The 22,669-nt window shown below is 47.2% G+C and overlaps 1 protein-coding gene across 2 annotated transcripts in view; it reads left to right on the top strand.

Annotated features, from left to right (window-relative positions):
• GFRA4 (GDNF family receptor alpha 4) overlaps window positions 1-16,306 on the top strand; it is a gene marked incomplete at its 3' end in the record, with an annotated part of 66,213 nt that extends 49,907 nt beyond the window's left edge. Inside the window, exons 2-8 of one of the 2 annotated variants that reach the window (XM_079534897.1) lie at window positions 3,301-3,579; window positions 6,444-6,524; window positions 9,469-9,814; window positions 12,810-12,919; window positions 13,818-13,952; window positions 14,042-14,199; window positions 16,160-16,306. In XM_079534897.1, the coding sequence (XP_079391023.1) occupies window positions 3,301-3,579; window positions 6,444-6,524; window positions 9,469-9,814; window positions 12,810-12,919; window positions 13,818-13,952; window positions 14,042-14,199; window positions 16,160-16,306 (1,256 nt within the window). Of the gene's footprint in view, window positions 1-3,300; window positions 3,589-6,443; window positions 6,525-9,468; window positions 9,815-12,809; window positions 12,920-13,817; window positions 13,953-14,041; window positions 14,200-16,159 lie in introns of both variants that reach the window. The other variant, XM_079534896.1, reaches the window with a different exon arrangement.
• Between the last annotated feature and the right edge of the window lie 6,363 nt (window positions 16,307-22,669).

The raw sequence follows: 22,669 nt of genomic DNA, 5'->3' as shown, positions 1-22,669 counted from the left end.
TCTCTTACCCCTGCAGGTTAGGAGTGCCTTTGTGTTAATGTCACCGAGGTAAGCAAGAGTCAAAACAGATGTGGTGCACGGCTACAAACAGGATGGGAAAATAAACTCATTACCCCATCTGCCCACCGTAAACAGCGTGAAATTAGCAGCGAGCGAGGAATAAAAATCCAGACAAATGGGCTTTTAAAGAGAGCAGAGGGAGCTGGAAGTTGCATTATTAGAAAAGCAGAGGCACAAAACTCCCAAGCCACGCACATATCCCCACCCCCACTGCTGCTGGGGACAGATGTGGAGGAAAACCCCACTGCAGAGCATCCATAAAGTGGTGTTTGTGAAGGTGAAGTCCTAAAGAATCATAGAATCATAGAACCATAGAATGGCCTGGGTTGAAAAGGACCACAATGCTCATCCAGTTCCAACCCCCTGCTGTGTGCAGGGTCACCAACCACCAGACCAGGCTGCCCAGAGCCACATCCAGCCTGGATGCTGGAAAGGCTGCTCTGTCAATGGGATAGCAGACCTGATGTTGCTCTCTCCCTGCCTGTTAGGAAGCACCATCTATTTTATAGATCTCAGGGTTGTTTTTTTTGTTCCCCGAGAGGCGCTCTCTTAATGTTGCATAAAATTACTCTCTCAAGGGTAGCGCGAGGAGGAGAACGCAGCGTTATGTTGTCTCAGTTGCAAAGACATTGCTACCAATAAAAGGCCCTGAATGATTTGGATTTTAAGTGACATGATTATGGGGTGGGTCATTCGTGATGCTCCAGTTAAGGTTGCTTCAAACTCCTCTACCATAAACCCTGCACGAGGGTGTCTGACGCTCTGGGATCGGGCTGTAAATATTCAACCCCAGTCTTTGTTCTATGTAGCGAACAAGGATATATTTACTTAAAATTTTTGCAGATAAATTTCTTAAATGGTCAATCTGCTTGATTTATTCAGTGAGATCCCAAGGAGTTTTATGGCTTTTATGGGCTGGCTGTGTTTATAACTATCCTGGGGAGTATCTTCTGCCATTCACATAGAGGAGTGGGGAAAGGAGGGCTGTAATTTCTATTTTAACTTACTTTTTTAGCAGCTGACATGACACTGACAAAGTCATCTCCTCTAGAATAAAACCTGCCACGCTTTATTGGAGGCCAGAGGAGATCCTTTGGAGAGAGCCCGGGCAAAATTAAGTCAAGTGTTTTTTTTCCCCAACAGATTCTGTGCAGAAAGATTGCGCATGGAAAATGCAGCAGTGTCTGAAGGCAGAGACTATAGCTCCAGCTCACTTTATAGATCTCAGAGAAATTGCAGACCGAATGATATTTCAAGGAAACTGGTTCCTTGTGTTCTGAGTTCTTCAAGATATGACAGCCCAAGGCAAAGTTTTCTATGTGTTGGAAATAATTTCTCTCTCCACATTTGGCAGATCCAAGCAAGCCTTGAGTGCTAAATAAACCGGGTCTATGAATAAATCAGAGGGAGGGGAACTCAAATTTGAGGTGTTGTGCGATTTGAGATAACTGAAAGCCTGACGTTGGCCATGAGGCACTTTGAAATAGTCTGGAGTTTGATGAAAGGTTTTACATTTGAGATGCCATTGGGGTATTTCAGGAGAAACCTCCTGGTGGGTTCACCCAAAGTTTGTAATAAACGTAATTGAAATATCTGAACTCCAGCTGCTACCTTCTACTCTAATCAGAAAGAGTGACAGAAGCAGCTCCTTGTAAGCAAACGCCCTGCTATTGCCAAAGGAGGAGGGATGGAGGGAATGGCTGCAATGGGCTCTACATGCATGGGGGGAGTAGCAGAGGCAGGAGCAGAAATTCAAGGCCTGGAAGGTAGCAGGTGGAAGGAGGACCAAAGAACTCTGGAGAAATCAATGGACTCTTGGAGAAAGGGGAGATCTGATGAAGCCCTTGGAGATGGGAATGTTGGACCCACATTTTTCCTTGGAGAGATTTCTGTAATGTTGTCTGAGTTGGTTTTCACTCTGTAAGGGTTCAAAAATGAGAAGATTCCCCCCACCTCATTCACCTCATCTGTGAACCTGTAATGTGTTCCCATCCAGAGGGAGATAAGAATTGCTGGGACAAGGAGTTCCTCTGAGAGTTGTTTGAGAAGTCCTCCTTCAAGGTCATAGAAGCAGTTTCTGTTTTTATAGTACAGCAGAATCAGAAATTACATTGTAGATATGGAGACTGAACCTTCCCTCTCATAAACCAGATTTCCATCTTCAGCACTCCCACAAAGTCATGGTGCAACCATCCTTGACCTGTATCAGTGTGCTCCAGAGCTCCACAACTGGAAGGAGCACAATTCTCTTGTTTTCTCTCCACCATTCCCTCCATAGCCCTGGCATGCCATTGCACAGGTCCCATTCCCTGGAGTCACTCTGGATGTGGCCATCCTGCTGTAGAGAAGAAGAGCATTTAATAGCATTGCAATGGTCTGCTCTGGGCCATGGGGATTTGGCATCACCAAACCTTGCTGGGGATGCTTAATTTATTGGTGTGCATGTAGCAATGACTCCTTCCTCCAGTGCTTTTCTCTGTCCTTGCAGCATGGGGAACAGAGCATTTAGTATTTTCACAAGTAACTCTGAGGGGAATTTGTAGGCATTTGGTAAAAGGCAAAACAAAACAATGGGATTCCTGGGGAGGTGGTGACAGCAAACAAGGGCCAACTCCTGGGACACGTGTGGGCTGGCTTCATGTCAAAACACCCCACACAAAGCAACTCAGAGCTTCAGGGAGGGTGTGAGCAAGATTAAATGCTGTGCAAGGAGAAGAGAGTAGAGTGTTCAACAAGATTGGGTTTGTGTTAATGTCAGTTAGCAGAGATGAGATAGAGAAGTGAGGGGGGTGAAGGCCTTGGAGAGCTTTCTATGCTGCAAATGGGATAGGACAAGCATGTACAATCTGGCTTCCAGGTTGACACCATCTGGGGCCACTCTCTCAAATCAGGATAAGGCCATGGTCTCAAGGATGGATGTGGTTTCTCCTTCTGGCTCCTCAGTGAGAGGTGTAGGAAGCAGGGGCTCTTCATCAGCTGGAGCATTTCAGTGCAATTTCTGAGTAGGAGTGGTGAGCCTGGACATTTAAATCCTCCAGCTGATACCCTGGGGAGAGATCTGCCTGCTTAAGAACTTCAGAAGCAAGGTATTTGCTTGTAGATGAGCGGTAATGTGCCTGATTTCCACCTTCATATCTGAAGGTGGACATCCCAACCTGGTCCGTCTCATGGGATACACAACTCATTTCCCAGCCAGGGTTTCTTCCCTCAGCCTCACATCCCTCCTCTGTTTTCTTGCAGAAGGTATGGCGGAAGCTGTCAGCTCAAGCAGGGACTGCCTTCAGGCAGGTGAATCCTGCACCAACGACCCCATCTGCAGCTCCAAATTCAGGACCCTCCGGCAATGCATCGCAGGCAATGGAGCCAACAAGCTGGGCCCCGATGCCAAGAACCAGTGCAGGAGCACAGTGACTGCCCTGCTCTCCAGCCAGCTCTATGGCTGCAAGTGCAAGCGAGGCATGAAAAAGGAGAAGCACTGCTTGAGTGTCTACTGGAGCATCCACCACACGCTGATGGAAGGTCAGTTGGGTACGGTGCTCTTTTCTTAGGGTCTTCCCAAAAGCTAAGTCCCCTCTGTAGAGCTCCCCAACATAAAGTCAGTGTGATGAAGGTCATACGTATCATATCCTGTTCCATCTCAGGACCTATGATGCCCCACAGTATTGGCACTTTTAGGAAGATACCCTGGAAACTTGAGACATCTCCTTTCTTTTTGTATGTTGCTTTCTTTTTCATGATGTTCCCAGTATACCTTGAGATATTCTCTGGAGAAAGGCATGGTACGTTTTGTGTGTAAATAGAAGTATGCTAGCCAAGCCCTGAAGCTGCATATCTTACAGAAAAGTTTGTGCACTGAAGAAAAAAAATGGTGTAAATTTAAAACAAATCACTCTTGGAGGATCTCAAGTGCACGGGTGTCTTTGGGTTAGTGAAGATTTGGGGCTGGTGACATCAAGTTGGAATTTAAAGTGTTCCCAGAGTGTTTAGTAAGTTTGGATTTTGACGTTTTTTAAGAGTCATCATAAAATTGCACCTCTGTGGTCATAACTCTTCGTTGTCAGGTTGGTGAGTATTTTATGCACCATGAAAATTAAAATGGGGAATAAAACAGAACCTTCCAACCATAGGCTGCAAAATAGATTAATAAAACACTGCTGGCTGAAAGCTGGAAGGAAATGTGCAGGGGTGACAGGCCAAAAGGTCAAGCAAAACAAAGAGGATGAAGACCATAAAGCACTAGCTTGACAGAATGGGAGCTGCTTGATCAAGTTCTCAGAAAGCTTTCAAGTAGTGAAAGTTGTGGCTCTGGGCAGCCTGGCCTGGTGGTTGGTGACCCTGCATATAGCAGGGGGGTTGAAACCAGATGGTCATTGTGGTCCTCTTCAACCCAGGCCATTCCATGACTCTATGATAGTGCAGCTTGCAGGGCACAGAGCATGGTGGTACTATGGGAAATAAGAGGCCCCAGCATCACCCAGGATCTGATCTTTCCCCTAATTACCAAGTGAAGAGGGTGGGGAAGAGCAGAGGGTTTGGGTAACAAGTGGTCTGAAGTAATGTGAGTGTGCAGGACAGTGATGCAAGGAGGATTCCCACTTCTGGAAGAGCAGGGAGAGGATGGCAGGGAGAACTGATAGTGGGCAGGGGCCAGGTGTGCATCTCCAGATGGATGCAGGCCAGGCTGGGTGGGATGTTGGTCCAGCAGCTTCAGCCCTCCTCTTGTGGAAGGGCTATTGAGGAGACTGCCCTACTTCTCTGCTGTCATGTTCTGAGCCCTGCATTTTTGCAAGCATCAAGCTCACTTGCATTGCAGATTCACACTCTCAAGCCTTTGATTTCCTTACCTTAATTTCCCGGGGGAAATACATTTCATAATAGTCACATGTTTCAGAGTCCTTACACATGTTTAATTGACTGAGAAAGGAAGCCAATCTATGTGCTCCTTGTAGAGCTTTGTCTTTCAGTCATATGTACCCAGGAGGCTGTAAAAAGCTTCCTAGAAGTCCTCTTATAAAATCAATTGTGGAAGTGTGTGCTCAGGGAATTTATAAAGCGTACTATTTACTCAGCTTCTCTTGTGTGTGCCTGTGTTTAGCCACCTTCCCATTTGGAGACACAATAACATGATGACAACCCGATAACAATTCTCTGATAAGGTGCTATATCACCAGGACATAAAACTGCTATGCTGGAACATACAAATGGGCCCCTCTCCAGTCAGTAACGATGCAAGATATTTCAATGAAGGTGTAAAGCTGCCTTGTAATGCACCTGTGGTAATTGCACAGTGCTGTGTACCCTGGGAGCCATTTCTTCCTGACCGCAGCTGGTGATCAGCATATGCCCAGAGCAAGAGGTTTGATAGTCCTTTTATCCCAGCCAGTGCATCTGCTGCTGCTGTCCATATCCATCTAAATGTCTAATAAAAAAAAATGATACCGAGCTGTTTGCTTCAATAATATTCTCTAGTATCTATCAGGGTGACGGGGCATTACAAACCATTGAACGGATGAAAGGGAAGCACCAATTGAATAAAATTAGCTTCCCAGTGACTTAAAAATGAAGAGGGGAAGTGTCTGCGGGAGTTGTGGGTCATTAGCTCAGTGCCAAGTAAGAAGGGGCTGTAGGCAAGAAGAGAAGAGGTGTTAATAAATATGAAAATGAAATGTTGCTCTACTTGCATCCTAGAAAGAGATGAGGACCACTGAACAAAGGAGGGATATAAAAAAAAAAAAAAAAAAGAATGGTGTTGGAAAATGCATGTAGGCAACAGGAAAAGAGGTGATTGCCCAAGTTGTGCCAAAAAGGGTCAGCTTGCGTATTAGGAGATGTGTATTAGGAGATGAAAGAGTGGTCAGGCATTGGCACAGGCTGCCCAGGGAGTGGTGGGGTCACCATCCTTGGAGGTGTTCCAGAACCATGGAGATGCAGCACTGAGGGATGTGGTCAGTGGATATGCTAGGGGTGGGTTAGAATTAGTTTTGGTGATCCTAAGAAGTCTTTTCCAACCTTAATGCTTCACTGACTCTATGATAGTATGAGCTCTGCCCATAAGCAAGAGCTTGTGTTATGATCTGGTGTCCTCAGTGGCAATCTCAGAAAGGGGCCCAGGACTTGAGCTACACAAGGTTGCAACTCAGCTGTTCTCTGAGGTGTTGATCTAGTCCATAGTTACAATATATTTTTAAAACCTAGCTGCATTCTATTCTCTTCTCTAAGGATTTGATCCCAACAGTTGCTGTGACCTTGGCTATCCATTTACTTATGACCTTTAGAGCACAGTTATTCTTGGACCAACCAAGCCAACGTGTGCTACAACTGTTGAGCCTTGCACATCTCAGGCTCTTCTACTGCCTTCTCACCAGATGCTCTTTTCACATCAGGCATGAACGTGCTGGAAAGTTCTCCTTATGAGCCATTCATCAGGGGCTTTGATTACGTCCGGCTGGCCTCCATCACTGCAGGTAGGTGGCTGAGAAAATGCTCTTACACTAGCTGGTTCAAAGTGGGAGAACTGGCTGTCAAGTGCTAAGGAGGAGGCAGTCCTCCGTGGTCTCTCATGGTCTCTACAAAGCATTGCATGGCTAGGTAGAAGAATATATCCCCCTGAAGAAACACTTGCAGTTTTTATCATTTTTGTCTTTCAAATGCCCATTCTGAAGGGCTGGGGCAGAGGGACGAAGTAGGAAGGCCTCTTGTGATGAGCCATCATCCGTGGGCTGATTCTCCACAGCAGGTGTATCACCTGTGCAATGCAGAAACTCTGGTGAGCACTGGATGGCTGCTTGCCATTAGGGACTAGAAGGTGCTTCCTCATCAATCACAGGGTCAGATACCCCAAAGGCAAAAAGGTCAGTAGTTCAACCTACTGGCTTGATCCCAATCACAACCTCTAGCCCCACGCCCTGAGGTCAGCCTGTGGACTCAGGCTCTGAATCATGTAATCCCCTTAATAACACGAGCAAAGCTGCCCTACCTTTTAACCTCCTTGAGGGCATGAACCCTTGGCTCAGCAGCTAAAAGGTCAGTGCTGTAGCTTTTAGCCATCCATCACCAATGTCACTGCTGCCAGCACAACCTGTACCAAAACCATGGGGAAGCTTTACCAACAGTGATTTTTTGTTACCAGAATAGACACCTGGAAACAGGTGATTTGCTCCACTTGTGTCTCTGGAAGATGTGTCAAAGAGGCAGTCCTCGCACATCTCTTCCTGAGTGTGCACCTGGCTCTGGAGTGGAGGACACAGCTGGAATGCACCCAAGCAAGCAGGGAGCAGCACATCCCTGCAGCTGATGGATGGCTGCAGTCCCCTCGACAGCGAGGCACTTGTTAGGTGAAAATGTCCAGGAGCAAATTAACCCATCAGCCCTTGACAATCTGACCAGCAAAGGGAAGGGAAATGTTCCCTGACCTCACATCTTCTTATTGACTCCACTTGACTGATTTGAGCATGCAAAGTGAAGCATGCACAAAGCTGTTTGCCAGGTCATGGCCTTCTTCACAAGAGTTTTTTCCTTTTTATTTTTTCTAGAAGTCCTACGGGGCACTTCAGAGCACGGCAAAATCCATCCAGGAACGGGGATTTTTATGCATGATTAACACACAGACAGGTTTTTAAAGCAGATTGAAACTGGTTGGGCAGCAAAGCCAATGAGCCTGGAGCAGCAGGGATACATACCAAAGGACTCAGCATCCATGGAGACACATGATATTTTTTGGTTTAATTTTTTCTTCCCTATTTATACATCAGAACAGTCCATAACACAGCTCATGACCTGTCACGTTGTGCCTGTCCAGTGCATAGAATTATAGGATCGGCTTTGCCAAAGGTTCCTTTTACAAATACACTCCAAAAATTCCCAAGAACTCGTTGAAATGTAAGACATTCCCATGATGCCACGCCAAGTCAGAGTGACAGGCGTTTTTAACCCTGTTTTTACAAAAAACAATATGTGGCCACCATTAAAAATATAGAAGCAGAATGATATCCCTCCACTCTAATTGTAATAGTGAATGTTAAAAGTAAGTCCTCCGCTGTTGCGTGTGAGCAGGAGAACAACTAGCATGTTCCCTGTGATTCATTAGCTGATTGGGTAATGAAACCCTTGCAAGTAACATTCCCACACATTTTCTGACAGCTCCCCTGCGTAAACTGATGCTCTGAACAATATTTATCTCTGGGCATTTTTAAGGAGGAGCACTTATGTTGTAGAAATGCACCGAGCAAAATTGCCATCCATTGTAAAATGACTGAAAAACTTGAAATTCATCTTCTAGTAAACAGAGGAGACAAAACGAAGGGGAAAATAAACAGCTCAGAGATGGAGCATCTGACAATGGCTGCAAAAATAAAGGAGGGCAGTCAGTTTTGAAGTGCTCGGAGTGACTGTCAATGCATCAGCACTTGTCACGGTGACTGGATGGCTTTAACTCCTGGTCAAAGACAGGGCTTGACTTTGCAGCAGAAATTCTTTTATTCTGGGGATTTTTCCTCTGCAAAAAAGAATCTTCTCTGCTGGGGAAAACATCTTCTAAGTGTGCTTCAGGTAATGGGCTTAATTCAGAGAGATGAAGAATTCAAATTCATTTCTCTAGCACATGGCGGACCCTCTTCTCATCTCTCCCATCAGCAAGAGCTTAATGTCTCAACAGATTCCTACTGGTGACTCTGTGGCATTCTTCCTGATACAAAAGAGAGCTCCATCCACCTTTGAAATAGTTCCAGGATCTATCTGCACCTCCAGAGGCCTGAGGAAACTCACTGCACAGGGAAAAGAAGTTGTGGTGCTAGGGTCTGAGCAGATTAGATGTGTCAGGAGATCTAGCTTGGCCATTGACTCAGTGTTTGATCTTGGGCAAAAGGAAGTCCATTGGAACAAATCCCATCACACTGGTGGATCCAGTCATGGTCATAAATTGATGTGTCTTCTAATGTGGTAGCAAGGATAATTAGTGGACAGCTGGACTAGATGATCTTGTAGGTCCTTCCCAACCTGATTCTATGATTCTATGATTCCATGATTCTGTGATTCCATGATTCTATGATTCTATGATTCTGTGAATGGCTGCTGCCTCACCAGGCCTTGGTGTTAATTCATGATGATCAGTGCCTGAGCTAGAGAAAAGATGCCCAAGGTAGTGCAAAGTCTCCTTTTATTAAATGCAGGAATGAGGTAGAGCAGACTCTGGGGTGTGAGGTTTGTTTTGTGGCCATGGCACATCTCAGGAAAAAAGGATTTGGCTCTACTTCAGCACAGAGCAGATGTGGACTCCACATGGCCACAGCTTTTCTGAAGCCAGTGGCGGCCACCTCAAGGAAAAGGTTGGGAGGAAGGTCTTAAAACGGGGCGCTGCTGCCTGTGGGAGCCGAGCACTAAACCCCATCCCCATCTTACACCAACCCGCAGGCTCTGAGAACGAGGTGACCCAGGTGAACCGCTGCCTGGATGCTGCCAAAGCCTGCAACGTGGACGAGATGTGCCAGCGGCTGCGGACGGAATATGTCTCCTTCTGCATCCGGCGCCTGGCTCGGGCTGACACCTGCAATCGGTCCAAGTGCCACAAGGCCTTACGTAAGTTCTTCGACCGCGTGCCACCCGAGTACACCCACGAGCTGCTCTTCTGCCCCTGTGAAGACACAGCCTGTGCTGAGCGCCGGCGGCAGACCATCGTTCCAGCCTGCTCCTATGAATCCAAGGAGAAACCCAACTGCCTGGCACCGCTGGACTCTTGCCGTGAGAACTATGTCTGTAGGTATGTGCATTGTGGTGGGGTGGGTGACATGGAGAGACGGCGCCCAACCAAGCCTGGGGTTCTTCAACTGGGGGCAGCCCGGTGTGCAGAGCTGTGTATTTTCCTGTAGGATTCTGGTGGAGTGCACATATCTCACCATTTCCTCAAGGGAATGGCATGGAGCTGCGTCAAGGGAGGCGCAGGTGGGATTTAGGGAAAAGCTCTGCCCCAGATGGTGTGGTGGGCATGGAACAGGCTGCCCATGGCAGTGGTCATGGCCCCGACCTCACAGAGCTCAGGGAGCACTGGGACGCCTCTCTCAGACATTGCATTTAGGTTTTGGGTGGTGCTATGTAGAGCCAGGAGTTGGAGTCGATGGTCTTTGAGGGTCCCTTCCAACTTGGGATATTCTATGGTTGTATGATTCTACAGTTGACTCACCACGACCTGCTAATGTAGGCTGTTGTGTGAGTGGCTCCTTCCCATGATCCGTGACTTTGTTTCATACCCTGATATGGAAAGTGTTAATGAACAGAACAAATTGATGTTGGAGCCTTATTTGAACTTTCCTATCAATTTTGGATTCATTCCAAAGAAAAGCCCACTATGGAAATATTTCCAGGAAGCTAAGCAGGGATGCAGCGTGGATCTCATTCCAGACTCATGCATGCACTCATGCATATACAGAAATATCTTAATTTGGATACTCACATGCACTCTCCTGATTTATTTTTCCCTCAGCTGTACTTTTTTCACCCCTCTATTTCTCAAAAAGTCTTTCATATTCCAGAAGCTAGGACAAAGGAGAATGGTTTTAAACTGAAATAGGAGAGGTTTAGTTTGGATATTAGGAGGAAGTTTTTCAGCCAGAAGGTGGTGAGGCACTGGAACAGGTTGCCCAAGGAGGCTGTGGATGCCCCATCCCTGCAGGCATTGAAGGCCAGGCTGGATGTAGCTCTGGGCAGCCTGGTCTGCTGGTTGGTGACCCTACACATAGCAGGGAGTTTGAAACCAGGTGATCATTGTGGTCCTTTTCAACCCAGGCCATTCTATGATTCTATGCAGTGATGCTCCCAGCTCCTTGTCCTGTGTGCAGCTCTTGCCATGAGCAAACACCTGGAGGAGAGCAGAAGAGCAAGGCCAGTGTAGGATATATTTCCCAGAACTGTTCCAGGCTCAAATTATTCTGGGCTTTGGGACTTCCTGAACTGAACACGTGTAGCACGTCATCCTTAAAGTGCATTAAAAAATTGTCTTTTCCTAAGAGAAGGTGAAGGCTGCTGCATGTAGCACACATCTTCTTGGAAGGGTGTCCTGGTCATTAATGCACCCAGAAATGCTGATAACAGAAAAACTGAGATACAGAGCTGATGCTGACTCCAAAGTCCTCTAGTCCCACCAGTTCTTGCTTGAAAATTCCCCCCAGGTATCCAGAGAATCAAATCAGATGAGTACTGCCCTCTCCCCAACAAGACAAGTGGGCCCAGAGGGAAAGAAAAGGTCCAAAGGGGAGAGTGCTGCTTCCCAAGAGGCTGGAAACCATTTCCCACAAACAGCACAGCTGTTAATTATCCAGTTCCTTGGTCTCTGAATGTATAATATAAAACAACCTCTAGAGACATTGGCAGGAGCAAGGGGTGGAAGTGTGAGCCGGTCAAAGCCAGCAGTGCAGAAAGCACAAGGAGAGCCAAGAACAAATCATGGCACTTTGAAGGAGTAAAATACCCCAGGGCAAATCCTGCTGCACTGCTAAGTCCTCTTACCAGTCCTAACCCCCTCCAGCTTCCCAGCTTGGAGGTATGGGCTCTACCAACAAGAGTAGTATAAAAATTGCAGTTGATCCCTCCCTCCTTCAAATGATACAACAAAGATTTGGTAAGCATACTTTGCCTGGCCATAGCACAGGAAAGAGAGGTTAATGAGATGGTCACCAGCTGCTTGACTAGGTGCATCTGTATCTCCAACAGTTCTATGTCCTACCTGAGAGCCCCATGTGGATGACTTAAATAGCTTGCCATGTCCAACTGCCATCAGACGTGCCAACAATTGTCCCATTCCTATAGAATTAAGTGTTAAATATCTGTTTGGCAGAGTTTTTCCTACCATGGTAGTAGGATAGCCACATGCAAAGAGCTATCTGGCATGTCTGAAAGATTCCTCTATTTCCTTGCATGGAGGGTCCCAACAAGCCCAGATTTGGGTCTCAAAACCCCTTTGTGCTGATAGATTTGATGCTTTCAGCCCAACCATACGAAAGCTGAGGCACAACAGTGTTTGAAGCACTGTGGCATGCACCTCTCACTCCACAGACCCCAGGGAGTCCAATCTTCTGAGAGTGGGCGCCGGTAGCAGAGGAGATGGCAACAGCCATGGTGATGGAGAGGGCATATCAGAACCTTTGGGCACTGCCCTTAAACTGAAGATATCCTCAGCAACATTTAGAGCATAATCTTTGAAGAGAGAGAAAGTGGACCAGAGCGATTCTCTCTTTCAGCAATTCAGTCCAAAAATGAAGGCTTAGGTCTCTAGGGAAGATTAGTACTCTGGAGTCAGATAGCTGCAATAGAGAATGAATTATCTTGCTCTCTGCAACAGTTCTTCCTTTGAAAATCAGCTTTGCACATCAGAAAACAAACATTCCTTCCAAAACTGCACCTTTCTTGCAGTCCCAGAGGATGCTTGTACAACATGACCTACAGCACCTCTCCACATCTCCTCTCAGGGTGATTAAACTCACTTCTGGCTTTGCTGGAGGGGCAGGCGAGACGAAAACCTGTGTTTTGTATTCAAACTGGCTTAGCAACAGCTACAGCAGCACAGAATCTTGTGAATATTATCCCCTTCTGTGTGAATGCAGCAGACACCTCCAGTGTGCTATTATCTCTCTTTTCGCCCTAAATATTTCTGCTCTCAAGTCCCATTTAACCGTGCCTATGGCAGGGGGTTGGAGCTCGATGATCTTTAAGCTCCCTTCCAGCCTAAGGCATTCTATGTTTTTGCCTTCTTGCTCCAATAGGTCTCGTTATGCAGAGTTCCAGTTTAATTGCCAGCCATCCCTGCAGACTGCAAGTGGCTGCCGGAGGGACAGCTATGCTGCCTGCTTGCTGGCCTACACCGGGATCATAGGTAAGGTCCCATGTTCTTCCACTGCTCTATCTTTCACTCCCTGAGTGGGAAGCCTCCTGTATTGCAGCCAGTTGAAAGCTATGAAAGTAGAAAGGTGGACATCTGAGAGTAGGATCTCAAGGAGACCCTCTGCTATGTGAAAGAAAGAGCCTAAGCCATGATCGTGGGGTAACTTCATGATAGCTGCATCAAAAGGAGGGAAACCACACAGCACGAGCTGCTGCAAGGCTCTGCTTGATGCTCATGGTGATGGGTTGTCCCAGAGAACCTGCTCTGCTGGGTGAGCCCTGATCTCATTGCTGGATTTCCCTGTCATCCTGCTGACCTCAGAGGATGTCAGACTGGGTTTTCAGATGCTGCAGAAGCCCTGCTGGCAGCAGTTAGCACAAGCACATCCAGAGTCCAAAGAGAAGCGCTGGTGGCAATTGGACTTGGTCCGTTCCAAAGGGAAGGGATAAATTGGCAGCTGTTTGGGTCAAGATTTCATTCTTGACCTTGACCTTTATTTAATCCTTCCTTTGTTGTCTCTACCATTCTGGAGGCTGAGTTTGGCTTCTCTGATGCCAGTGTGAAAACCTCCTCAAACATTCACAAACAATATCTGAATGTAACTAGGAAACCTCAGCTCCTGGGAGTTGCCCATTCCTTAGACTTAGAGCACACTTTAGTTGACTAAAGGCTTTGTTGGTGGTGGGGTGAGCTAAGAGATAGAAAATGATCCTCTTCTCCTCCCTGGGAGCAAAGCAGAGCCTGTGACACCAGCACCAAAAGGGTTTTTTCATCACATAGGAGCATGACTGAGACTAACCAGAGCAACACAAGAGAGCAGCAAAGAGATGACATTGTCCCCCCCTTGGATTCCCAGCTTTGGGGTAACACTTCTCCTCCCTTCCCACAGGCAGCCCCATCACTCCAAACTACATTGACAACTCCACCTCCAGCATAGCACCCTGGTGCACATGCAACGCAAGCGGCAACCGGCAGGAAGAGTGCGAGAGCTTCCTGCACCTCTTCACAGACAACATCTGTCTCCGTAAGTATCACCCAAGGAATGATGCGTGTGCTGGCCCTTGGGAGCATTGCCCTGATGGTGCTTTTTTTCCATCTCTTCCCCACACAAAGAAAATGCCATCCAGGCCTTCGGCAATGGGACCTACCTGAACGCAGCCACAGCCCCATCCATCCCCCCCACCACACAGATGTACAAGCAGGAGCGAAACGCCAACAGAGCTGTGGCAACCCTCAGCGAGAACATCTTTGAGCACCTCCAGCCTACCAAGGTAGGAGAACCTGGCCCAAGGGTCACTTGGCTGTATCCATGCCTCTCCTTGTCCTCCAGCTCTCCTCACCGCAGCTCCATTTTCCAACTGTGTCACTGCATCTACATGCAGATAACCAGCCTCCCCTCCACTTTCTAGAGTCCCTGACTCATCTTCTTCCTCATACCATGACATCTTCTTACCCGACACCAAGCACAAGGCAATGCTATCCTATTCCTCATCCTCTCCTCAGTCCTGCTGATCACCATCTCCTTTCTTTCATGAGTGCTAATCGTAGAATCATAGCATCACGTAGCCTGGTTGCTAAGGACCACAATGAGCATCCAGTTCCAACCCCTGCTGTGTGCAGGGTCACCAACCAGCAGCCCAGGCTGCCCAGAGCCACATCCAGCCTGGCCTTGAATGCCTGCAGGGATGGGGCATCCACAGCCTCCTTGGGCAACCTGTTCCAGTGCCTCACCACCCTCTGAGTGAAAAACTTCCTCCTAATATCTAACCTAAACCTCCCCTGTCTCACTTAAAAACCTCTTGTCCTATCACTATCCACCCTCATAAAGAGCCATTCCCTCTCCTGTTTATACTCTCCCTTCAAGTACTGAAGAGAAGAAGCTAATGAGAAAGATGGGTATTCTAGGAACATCCCTGTGCTTTCTGGGAGTGTAGAAGAGAACCAGAACCACTGGTTCAACTCCTTGCCCAGTTGTGGAGCATTCACATAGGTGCAGACAAGCTTTTCAGTTGCTGGAGGTCATACATTGAAACTTAACTGAGCAAGGATCACCAAGCATTGAAAAACCTCTGCTGAAAGATTCTACCCATCAGCAAGTTTTTAGTATCGAAGTAATATTAAATTGAAATCGTTCTAAAACAAATACCAGGTTAATTTACTGATGATGACAGTAATAAGCATTAAATATTTTATTATTAAGTGAAAAGCAATGACCTTGATTCGCCGCCCACTAGAGTAATCTTCAGATTGAATTATTTTACTATTGAACAATTAACAGTGACCCTGATTTGCTGAACATGCAGGTAACAGAAGCTGTCACTAGATTCTGAGGACTGAGCTTGTGCCTTGTGTTGAATTAGATGGTACCTCCTGGGAGCTTCCACATGCAGGTTTCTAAAACCTTTTCCCAAACCATCTCACACAGCTTTGTTTTCACTGAGCAGTTATCAGGTTTTGCCGTAAGTGTAGCCTCAGCTTCCCAAACTGCTTTTCAGGGCATGGGTGGCCATGCACAGAACAGAGATATTTTCATCAGGGGAGATTTGCATCCAGGAGAGCTGGAGGACTTGCTGGTGCTCACCAAACCTTTGTGCAATCTGAGTCAAAGGCCAAGACCCTGCACTGAGAACTTTATCCAAGCCACCATTTGCAAGCGATGGAGAAGCTGTGAAACTCCTTTGTGATTGACAGCCTGGTCCAGATGGCCACGTGCACAGTTCTTTCATAGTATCATGGAATCATTAAGGTTGGAAGAGACCTCTGAGATCCCCAACCCACCTCCATCATGCCCACTGTCCGTGTCCCTCAGTGCCACATCTCCTTCTGGAACACCTCCAGGGATGACAACTCCTCCACTTTCCTGGGCAGCCTGTGCCAGTGCCTGATCCCTCTTTTGGAGAATAAATTTTTCCTCATATCCAACTTGAACCTCCACTGGCAGAATGTAAAGCCATTACCTATGGAGTAATCTACCTGGGTCCCAGCTGCTGCTTGGTGAAATGCCTGCTGATGCCATGGAGATACCTCCAATACTTGGGGATATCTCCACCTGGAGAGGTCACCGCGTCAAGTCATTGACTCCACGGGTATGGATGTCCCCTGACCAAAATGGGCGTTCAGGCCCCCATTTTACAAAAAGAAACTTTCACCACCATCATCTCCAACAGAGCTGAGCTGACCACAAGGCTAAAAACCATGACACTCACCCATGCTTTTTCCTTTCTCTTGCAGGTGGCTGGAGAGGAGAGGCTCCTGCGGGGCTCCACTCATCTGTCATCAGAGACCTCCAGCCCAGCAGCTCCCTGCCACCAGGCAGCCTCCCAGCTGCAGCTGTGGCTTCTCCCTACTCTTGCTGTGCTGAGCCTCTTTGTGATGTGAAGCAGAGTGGGATCACGCCGGGCAGTGACTCTCTTTGTGTTGTTTCTTTAAAAAAACAAAACAAAACAACCAGACAAGGAACTTCTTTCAGGAGGTGGGGTAGGAGGAGGGAAGGGATGGGAAGGAGAGGTGAGTGTGTAGGCATCCCTTTCTCCTCCTCATCCATCTTCCAATTTGTTTGATTTTATACAATCAGCATCACCAACAACCAGCTCATCTTTGTCCTGGCCACTTTTCGCCCCACATTGTGGTTGCTGTCTCTCCAGCTCTCTGTGGATTGGGGTTGTGAGCCACAGACGGTTCCCTTGGAAAAGCCAAAGGAGAGAGCTGAGTCAAAAAATGAGAGCTGCAATGGAAATGGTTTCACCTTCCCCAGCCAAGAGGGGAAAGACTTTTGATGGATGAGCTGTCAGGACATTTCCTCAAGCCCCAACTCACGCTGTGGGACATTTGACAGGACAAGTCAAGTGTTGTGTCGTACAGATCATCTCCAGGGCTGCTCAGGACCCAAAGGACAGCCCATCTGGTTCAGAGTGAAGAAACCAGAGAACCTGGTGAGAAAGTAGTTGGTTCTGTTCACCAGAGAGGATCCTGAAGCACCTCTGGGGTGGAGCAAGCAGCCATACAACAAATTGGCTATTGACTCACAGGGACTATCCACCTGCTTGAAACTACAGCTGACATGCAACCAGCACGCACCTCCAAGATGTCACCTGCTCCTTGGGCCCTCCTGTCTGGGAAACGTGTCATGTATTGATCATGTTCAGGAAGAAACACGTGTGTTGCATTTTGTTAATGGCTGGCTTTCTTCGTGTCTCAACCTTAGCATCTCTACTTACCGGTCCTGTGAAGTGTTTGGGGTAGGTATTTTTTCATGACATCCAAGCAGCCAGGGGCCAAAGTCATTCCACTCCCAGCCAACCTCTCTATATGCAGGATAAACCTGTGAGGCTACAGCTAGGACTTGATACGAGTGTAACACAATCCATTCTCACCAGCTACCTGTGCTCCTGTCGGTCTCACAGAGAGACAGAGGGACAGTTGAGGGATGTCATTATCTGTGTGAGGAAGAGATAGGATACAAAGGGTTTTCATGTCCTTGGTAGGGAGTGGATTGTTACAGCCCCCTTCCTTGAATAGCTGGAGGAGGAAATCCTTGTTAGCTCAGCCAAGGGGTGGCTTAAGCAGAGGCTGGCAAAGTGACCCAACCAGATGGAGTGTGAGGACAGATGTCTCCCTGGTTGCTCAGGGCACAGAAGGGAATACATGTGACCTTGTTATACACGAGCATCCAGAGGTCTTTCCTTGAGGAAGTGAGGTGGGGTGTCCCAGAGCTTTGCAGGGAGATGAATTCCACGCTTGACCAAGACAATAAAGAAGGTGGTAAGGAAAAGTAGCGAGGTTTTCTTGGACAAATGCTTTCCCAGGTTGACCACTACAGGAGGGACAGGAGTGGCTCGTTGCTCCCTGTTAGTTTTACAGCAGCCCATTCACCCTTCGGTTTCTGCCTCTCTGTAGAACAACATCAGTTGCTCAGCATTTGGAGGCATAGAAAAGTTTAGAAGCAACTGAAATTTCAAGGTCTGGAGCTTTTTATTTCCATTCCCTGCAGAGCACTTTCCATTGCTTTATGCTTCAGGTTTTGCTGAGAAACAGCAGCGACTTTCTTGGGGTTTGTTCCAATATAAAACCACACTTGTTTGCGAATGAATATCTGTGGAAGCATAAGACAGGGCAGAAACCCTCCTGGCTGTGTCCTGGCTGAAGTTCTTCACCTGGGGTTGTCCTAATCCAGGAGACAGGATCCTGGAACACACTGAAATCTTGCATGCAGTTTGCCAGGGGATGTGCTGAAACAAATTGTGTGTGCCAAAACTTCACGGCCAAGAGGATCTCCCAGTATTGGAAATGCAGGCGGTGGCACAGGTCCCATACCTCCCTTCATAGCCATGCCCTGAGCTGTTGTGAACATTTCCAGAGCATCAGTGGGGCCATCTGTGCAAGTATGAGGTGTAAACCCAAAATCCTGTGTCCTCTGAGCCACGGGTGGGAAAGATTAAATCCTACTGCAGAATGGCAAGGAACTTCCTCGACGCTGTGAGGTTGTGCTGTGAATTGCCTTCATCTGCTGCTTTCCTTTCAAGTCCTGTTGTCCAGCCTTGCTCTTTTGCCCACCTGGTTTCAGCAGATGGGTCCCCACCAGCCTTTGGTCTTCCTGTATCATGGGCTGAGTCTCTGCACAGGATGGGTGTGCAAGGGTTGGGATGTATATATCACGCTTAGAACATCTTAGGATGTTGGTTGTCCCTGAGCTTTGCTGGCCAAACAGACCCTCAGATCCCATTGTGGTGTCTTCTTGTGTCCTCAATTCTGGGAGGATGGCAGAAGTGTCCTGAGGCTGTGAAAAGCAACAGCAAATCACTATGGATCATATCACAGAGGCCTTGCATGAGGGGGTAAAATAAAGGCGAATGGTCTGCTGGGATTCCTGCAGAAGTGTAAATGGGGGTCTGCTGGAGGGTTCTTTGTTGTGGTCTTGAATGAGGGGTCTGAACAACACCTACAGAGCTGACCTTGCAGGTCTGAGAATGCGCTCCCCATCCTCATCCCTTGTGCTGTGGTGTGAGTTTGGAAGCAGCATCCACCCAGCAATGAGAGCCTGCTGCTCGCCCAGGAGTTCCCTGCAGTCTGGGGATGCTTCCCAATGAAGAAAGTCACAGAGTTACAAGCCCCCATGCAGCAGGAAAGGGCCAGTGGTTGGGATGGGTGTTAATATTGTGGGGGAATTAAAATCCAAAAAAGCTGCATGAATTTTCCTGACCATTCCACCTTATTTTTCTTTAACGATACTTCATGGCCGCTCTTCCTCTAAGCCCATCCACAAACCAAACTTTGCAAACAAAAATAAGAGAGTCACAGCAGCAGAGGGAAAGGACTGAGTGAGCCTAAGGAGAGAAAGGGAGACAACTTTTTAGCAATCACTCCATACCTGGGGACTTCCATAAGCACAAAGAAGAGTCATGGGAAAAAAAGCAGTGGCCAGCCAACTTTCTGTAGCCACTGAACTCTGTTTTTTTTCTGGCTGCTCAGCACCGTTTTGCAGTGGTTCGGCAGTTCCTCGCATCTGTGAGATATTGTGTATGTACAAATACTGCGTTGTTGTCCAAGCAAGAGCATGAGCAGAGAGGAAAAGTGATGCTGGGAAAGTACCCCTATGGGCGGCAGGGGATGCTGATGGGTGCTGATGGGTGTGTGTGTGTGCACATGGGGAGGATGCTTGGTGTCTGCCTGTACTGCCGGGGTGTAACCTGTACTTATCTCTTCTGTACGAGTTGATATTCAGACATATCCATGAATAAAGCACACATGCATTTTCCTGACTGCCTGCTGCTGTCTGTGCTGCTGTGCGGGGTCTGGCTGTGCCCAGGCACTGTGCATGAAACTCACTCCTCTTGCACTGTAACAGAGCTGGAAAGAATGGGGGGATGCTCTAGGGGGAGATTATAGAGTATTGGGGCTCAGAGCCCCCACACTTGGCTGGAAACTCCAAGCTGGTGCATCCCAGCCTGGAGAAAATGGCTTTATGGAGACACAACCAAAGGAGAGCCACCAACGCAACCCACGGACCTGCTCAAGCTCTGGGGATGTGTGTGCTGAGCACAGAGATGGCACACGTGGAGCTCCGGGAGCAACGTGGGGAAGGCTGTGCTCTAAGATAGGTAGGAAGAGGGTGAGGAAGGGCAGCAGTTCACATTAGCCAGCATGGAGATGATTTGTGCTACCAACACCTGTGGGCCATTTTTGGTACCTAAAAAAAAAAGAAAATGAAGAGACAGAAATCTTGAGTTGGAAGGGATCCATCGTGACTCTTGAGTCCAATGTTGCATTTTTTCCTATGAAATTTGTACCTGCAGATACACAGAAAATTTTCTGCGGAAACTCCAGTCAGTGGAATCTGAAATGTGCCATGAAAACATTGCAGGTCGGATGGATTTTTTACAGAATCACAGAATGGCCAGGGTTGGAAGGGATCTCAAGGATCACAAAGCTCCAACCCCCTGCCACATGCAGGGCCACCAACCTCCACATTTCATAGCAGCCCAGGCTGCCCAGGGCCCCATCCAACCTGGCCTTGAACACCTCCAGGGATGGACGGGGCATCACAGCCTCTCTGGGCAGCTGTTCCAGCACCTCACCACTTTCTCTGTCAAGAACTTCCCCCTCACATCCAACCTAAATCTTCCCTTCTCACCTTAAAACCATTTCCCCTTGTCCTGCTGTTATCTAGCCTTGTAAAGAGTTGATTTTTCCTGCTTCTCAGCCTGAGCTCAGCACACCAAAGCCCACTGGGCCTTTGCTGGAGGACACAGGGACAGGTGCCCCAATGGGGATGGACAGCAGAGGTGGGACTCAGCCCATGGTTTCAACAAGGACATCCTTAGGGATTTCCAAAAGACATCTTGAAGGTGAACCTGGGTATCCCTGCTCATGGCAAGCTGGCTCAAGCATGCCTGTGAATCGCCCTAAATTTTGGGCAGAAAAGAGATACCAGAATCATAGGATCATCAAGTTTGGAAAAGACTGCTAAGATTATCAAGCCCAGCATTGACCCATCCCTAGCATGCCACTAACCATGTCCCTAAACTGCCCAGGAACAGGGACAAAGGCTGGAGCAAGAGCAAGTGAAGTGGTTTTCTACAATTTCCAGGAAAAACACCCATAAACCAAACATCTTGAGACCCCTAAAGGGTCACCTCTGGAGGTTCAGAGACACTCAAGAGTCTAGACAGGGCTCCGAGCACCTGATGGAGCTGTGGGTGTCCGTGCTCATTGCAGAGGAATTGGATCAGTCAGCCTTTAAGGGTCCCTTCCAACTCAAACCATTCTGTGATGACTCCATGAACAACAAAAACCCACAAAGAGAAAGACAAAACCCTCTGCACATTTTTTTTTTTTGCCAAGATGGCAATCTGCATTAGCTGTGGTGCTCTGGTTCATTTCTTCATCACTTTCTCTTGCCCTTTTCCCATTAATGTGGAAAAATCAGATGTTTGTTCTTCCACCATACCAAAATGATGGCTTTAATACCAACCAGTGATGTGCAACCCATCCAAGAGCTGGAATATTCTGGCATTACAGAATATCCTGATCTGGAAGGGACCCATAAGGATCATTATGTCCATCTCCTAGCTCCACATAGGACTGCCTCTTTTCTTAGCTACAAGCCTGGCTCCTGCATCTGGCAGGGCTGCAACGTGGTTATTTAGGGACCCCAGTTAGTGAGCATGATGGGGATGGGTCAACAGTTGGACTTGAAGAGCTTAGAGGTCATTTCCAAGCTTAAGGATCCTGTGATCCTATGATGTTACGTGCCCTAGTGCACCCTCCACCCCAACTGGAGATGGAGGTGTGGGATGGTTTTGGCAGATGAGGTGAAGGATGCCACCATCCTTCAATAGTGAGAACTACTAGTGATAGGTAGACGGTTGGACTGGATGATCCTGTAGGTCTTTTCCAACCTTGGTGATTCTATGAAGCTCTTCTTCCTCCTCTCACATCTGGTGCACAGCAAAAACACATCCCTAACTCTCACCCCTAACTCTACAATCAATTTATTCCCCCCTCCCCCCTCGTCTCAAGAAATAAGGTTAAGAAAGAAGAAAGAGATGGAAAAAAAAAAAAGAAAAAAGAGTTTTTAACCAGATCGTCTACCTTTTATTTCAGAGGAAAGATTTGCATTATTTACTTTTATTTATGTACAGGTACTTCACATTTGTATTTAAAATGCACAAACCTCCCAATAATTTCCTCGATCCTGCTTTAAATTAGCTGTTATTTTACAATACAAAAAATCATACCAAAAACTGCAGTCCTAAATGTGTGTATGTATAACACCCACAGTCCCCAGCAATGAAATAGTTTACAATACTTGCTCATATTTACATATGAATGCAATAAATGCTAAATTATACATATTAACAAACTAAGCTCAAGTCTGAACACGGATAAGAATCGTAAATAATTACAGAACAACAACAAAAAAAATAATAATAATCCAGAATAGAGTTAATTCAAGGACCCTAGTGTAAAGAACATTTATTGTGCACAAATTTCAGAGTAATATAAAACCTGTATTTATGTTCTTTTTGCTTTCTTTCCTTTGTTAAAAATGGACCGACGTTGTGTTACGCTCCTCCACAGCTTCTATCCTCCTGTCTTCTGGTGAGGTTTGTGGAGTCAATGAGAGGAAATGCCTACAGAACTACAGTACCTGGAAGACGCACAACATCGCCCATGCGTAGTGTTAGGAGGTTACAATGGGAACCTGACACACAAGCAGAAAAAAAAGCCAAACCAAACAGT

The sequence above is a fragment of the Tetrao urogallus genome (assembly GCF_951394365.1).
Source record: "Tetrao urogallus genome assembly, chromosome: 4".
Taxonomy (NCBI): domain Eukaryota; kingdom Metazoa; phylum Chordata; class Aves; order Galliformes; family Phasianidae; genus Tetrao; species Tetrao urogallus.
The sequence above is the reverse complement of the archived record's forward strand: the minus strand, read 5'-3'. Positions and strand labels throughout refer to the sequence as shown.